At 40.4% G+C, this 4,088-nt stretch overlaps 1 protein-coding gene across 2 annotated transcripts in view; it reads left to right on the forward strand.

The window, feature by feature from the left end:
- Window positions 1–2,627, forward strand: part of ANXA11 (annexin A11) — a 55,165-nt gene extending 52,538 nt beyond the window's left edge. Inside the window, exon 15 of one of the 2 annotated variants that reach the window (XM_032786383.2) lies at window positions 1,844–2,627. In XM_032786383.2, the coding sequence (XP_032642274.1) occupies window positions 1,844–1,903 (60 nt within the window). In that variant the 3' untranslated portion in view covers window positions 1,904–2,627. The remainder of the gene's footprint in view (window positions 1–1,843) is intronic. The other variant, XM_032786384.2, reaches the window with a different exon arrangement.
- The last annotated feature ends 1,461 nt before the right edge of the window (window positions 2,628–4,088 follow it).

Below are 4,088 nucleotides of genomic sequence, written 5' to 3' on the forward strand. Positions count from 1 at the left end.
ACTGAATAACTGAGTGTATGCTCCCTGCTTCTGTCTTCATGCATGGAGGGCCAAAGTGCCATGGAAAAGCTGTCTGAGGAGGAGACTGGGAAGAGGCCATACTGATGGCTTCTGTCTACTCTCCATGGCAGCAGTGGAATGTGGGTTTGGGGAGAGAGGGCAAAGGATCAGCATCTCCACAGATTCATTGGCACCCACCTCACTTGCAGAGGAGATGTGCTGGTCACCAGCCTCTACTGGAGTGTAACGGGCTGTAACGGCAGCCATAGAGACTGCCCGCCTGCGCAGCAACTCTGTAACCTGGCTGTGGATGACAGGGAGAGGACTATTGTCCCCAGCCCTTAGCAAATGCTCACTACAAGTCTGTCTTTGGGTGGAGATGTGTTTGCACTATAACTACTAGAATGTAGACTAAAGCCCAAAAATTGGACATGCTGTCTGCTGGGATGGGTTGTGTGTAAAATCAGCTCTTTTATCAGGCAGCAGCAATTGCCAGCCCTAATCAGTTTATACAGAGTTTGTGGTTCAAAGATATGAACCTATGGTGATTCAGTTTATTAGACTCTGATTATTCAGGACACCATGGATGTGAATTAAAAAGTAGTAGTTATATATATGGTCCCATTCTGTTTCCTTTGAAGTAAAAGTGGAAACTTCCATTGACTTCTATGCAAACAGGATCAGGTTCCTAATGGATATTCCCTTTGTTCATGCAGAGCAGCCCTCTCCTTCCATTGACCATGGCATAGATCCAATTTATTAAAATTATTAAATGTTTAGGATTTGTCCTGGTGTATTGAACCCACTTCCAAACCCAGCTGAGAACTACTGTGACACTGTTAATCCACACAGAACAGTTAGCAGACATGTCGAAAACCAGATTGTAGCATGGCTTCAGTGAGTACACAATATTCTTGGACAGAAAAACTGTGAGAGCCCTTTTACAGCACCGGTTTAGCTACCACACATTGTCATTCAGAAACAGATATTTAAAATGATTGTAGCTGGCATGCCTCTGCTCCTAAGGAACCATTGGTGAATTTCAGTCAGTATGGCATTTGTGATGAGATATTTGTTAGCTGCAAGGTATCTTGTAACTTTTTCACCTCTCTCTCATACACACTCTCTTTGATTTCTCATTTGGTTTGGGCCTAAATGGAAGCTTTTCTTTTTTCTTTTTTAAACCATGCCACAGAATGCAATAGATGTGTTTAGGAGTGAGAAATCATTCTGCTATAGTCATTAATGTGAAGTCACCAATTTCAGCCATACTGGTGTCTAGTAGGACACTATAAGGACGTCATTCTCATTGCATGTCCCCGTAACACAGCAGGATGGAAGGTCAGAAGGAAAGAAAATATGGGCCCCGTTTTCCAGTTTCCATCACATTTCCATAACACATTGTTATGGCTTTTTAAGGGGAGATGCTTTTATGCTGCTGCTCAAAAATTAGGTGAATTTGAATACTGGAGGACAAGTTGATGTGTCCTCCATGACATAAGAACATAGCACAGTATTTAGGAGTCCAGGGACAGTCTTCTGAAGAAATATGTTCTTGAAGGGTTTTTACTAGATGAATCCTAAAGATCCTACTGTGGACTTGTACAGTGTTTGGGGTCAACTCTTTTTATTAGCGCTGGGATCTGAAATTCAAATGTGGAGTCTAGAATAATGAAGGCTCCTTTTTATTAAAGGCTACCCTCAGTCCAGTTTTAGCCATTCTGACTGTTGGGATCTGTACAATGCATCTTTCACCTCCCTTACAAAAAACAGAAACAAAAAAGAAGTGTTAAAATTGAATGGCTTTCTTTCCCTAACTTTTTCCCTTTGGATTTGTTGCTAGGGTGATACTTCAGGAGACTACCGGAAAATCCTGCTCAAGTTGTGTGGTGGAAATGACTAAGTGGAGCTTTCAGCTTTTTAAAAAGGAGCTGCTTTTCTGTTATCACATTAAAATATTCATGTTGGGTTTCGTTTCTTTTTGTTTTCCAAAAAACCAAACAGGCAGCACTGCCTGAATTGTTTTCCTAAAGCTACTATGTATGTGTAAAACTAACTCTCCATATCTTCCCGTTTCCATCCAAAAATGTACGATAAACACAAGAAAATCTAGCGATTGTAGAAACTGCTCAGGATTTTTTTAAGGTCACTCTCTCTTGTTAATGAATAATGGATTATTATTTCTGCTTGCATCCTTAGCTACACTAATTTTGTTTCCTGGTACAAAAATCACTCTTGTTGATTTAAAGGTGGTGGTGTGTGTGTGTGTGGAGGGTGGGGGTGCAGGGTTGGGGACTTTTTTGTTTTGGATGCTTTTTCTATGGACATTGTATGAGTCTCTTTTTTCACATGCCAATTTTCTTGCATTTGTTGCACACCGTGGTTTTGTGTGCATGAATGGAACCGCCCTCAGTTTGTTTTGCATCTTATTATATTGTTTTTTAAAGAAGTTTTACTAAATGCTTTTTTTCCAGGAAGACCTGCTCTGCTCTTTATGCTTCACTGCAAGTATCACAAGAATGTAGCATCAATACCAATTCAGCCTCTCCAGTTAAGGTTTTTGGATTGTGCCTTAAAAGCAATGCATATATCTAAAAGAGGATTGTAAAATTAAAGCCATATATCTTTTAAACCACCCAGAACAGCTTCCTTTTGTTCTTAATATCATCCTACATTTTTTGTGTTGTGACTCAGTTAAACCATGTTACTTGGGACTTAGATGGAAACATTCTGCTGGAACTGATTAAGGATTATCCACAAACAGAACTGTCTTAGCCAATGACAGTGTTTTGCTAATTGTGCTTAGCTATTCTGTGTTTCTTTACTTGTGCAATTTCCCACACGCTGATTAGATGTGGGTGTTTGACTTGTTTAATCACTGCTCTGTTTTTTCTTGGTAGGCATGTGCCAAACATGCCAGTCTCTCTGCTCTGACTCATCTCTTCTATGATTGGCTCTTATAACTCTGAATTTTCAGACCTTTTGCCACAATGTGAATGTCTCTTCATTTTGTCACTCCCAAAGAAGGAAAATGTCAACATTTTCAAGAGAGTAGGAGGTGAACTGGAGCTGTGAAAGGGAAAGATTTAGGAAAAATGCAAAGCCCTGTTAACTGATTTCATTCCTTCCACTCTTATCTACTAAAACTCAGGCAGGAGCTTGTTCGTAGGATAAATTACATTGTTTACACTGGGAGAAACCTAGGCCTTCCCAATTCAGGTTTGAAACAAAATGTAAGCAAATACCTGTTGGTGTTATTCTGGGGAGAGGAGCCTGGCTGAGTCCTAGGGATGGGACAGGAGGCAAGTGACTTCAAACTTTTTTTTTTTTAAACCTGCTTTGCCTACTGTGGTTTTACAGCTCAATTAGTCTTAGGTTTTACTAGGCAAAAGGTTTTTTCAGAATAAATTTACCTTCACCTAATAAGCTCCTTGGCCTTCAGCCTTTAGATTTTTATTTGCTGTGAATGCCTCCATCTTTGGCCTTGGAATGAGTTCAGCTCCAGATTTGGTTCTCACCGCAAAAAGGCCGAGGGAAGCAGTGTGACGCTGTTATAATGTGACCGCACTTCCAGTTTAGGCAGTAACAATGTATCCAACATTCTGGCTTCAGATATTCAGGCAAAGGTAGGGATGTGCTTGTATCCCAAGTCAGAACACCCCTAGTTCTGTCTGTTCTGCCAGACAGCCTAGCAGTGTGTTAAGAAAATTCTGAAAGGAAACCATAAGTGAATACATGTCTTCACCAGTACACACTGGTGACAAGAGCTGAATACTTAGGTAGAAAGGAGTAGCAGCCACTTCCTGGACTTTGAGATTGTGATAGTTGAGCTTGTCAGGTGTGATCTGGCCCAGGTAATAAGAAAGGATCAGGCTGAAATTTTCATAACTGCTGATGTCAAGGCATCTTTGAAAATCCCACCCTCCAAATGCACTTTTTGTCAAGTGTGGGGTTGCTTGTAAGATAAAGCTTTAAAACAATATCTGAAAAGCAATTCTTTTTATTACAAAGCACAAATGCAAAGTAATTGACTTCTCAGTGTTCTTCATCCCTCTTCAATCTCTAGAAATCCTACAAGGCTTAATAAA

This window comes from Chelonoidis abingdonii, chromosome 15, assembly GCF_003597395.2.
Source record: "Chelonoidis abingdonii isolate Lonesome George chromosome 15, CheloAbing_2.0, whole genome shotgun sequence".
In the NCBI taxonomy this organism is placed as follows: domain Eukaryota; kingdom Metazoa; phylum Chordata; order Testudines; family Testudinidae; genus Chelonoidis; species Chelonoidis abingdonii.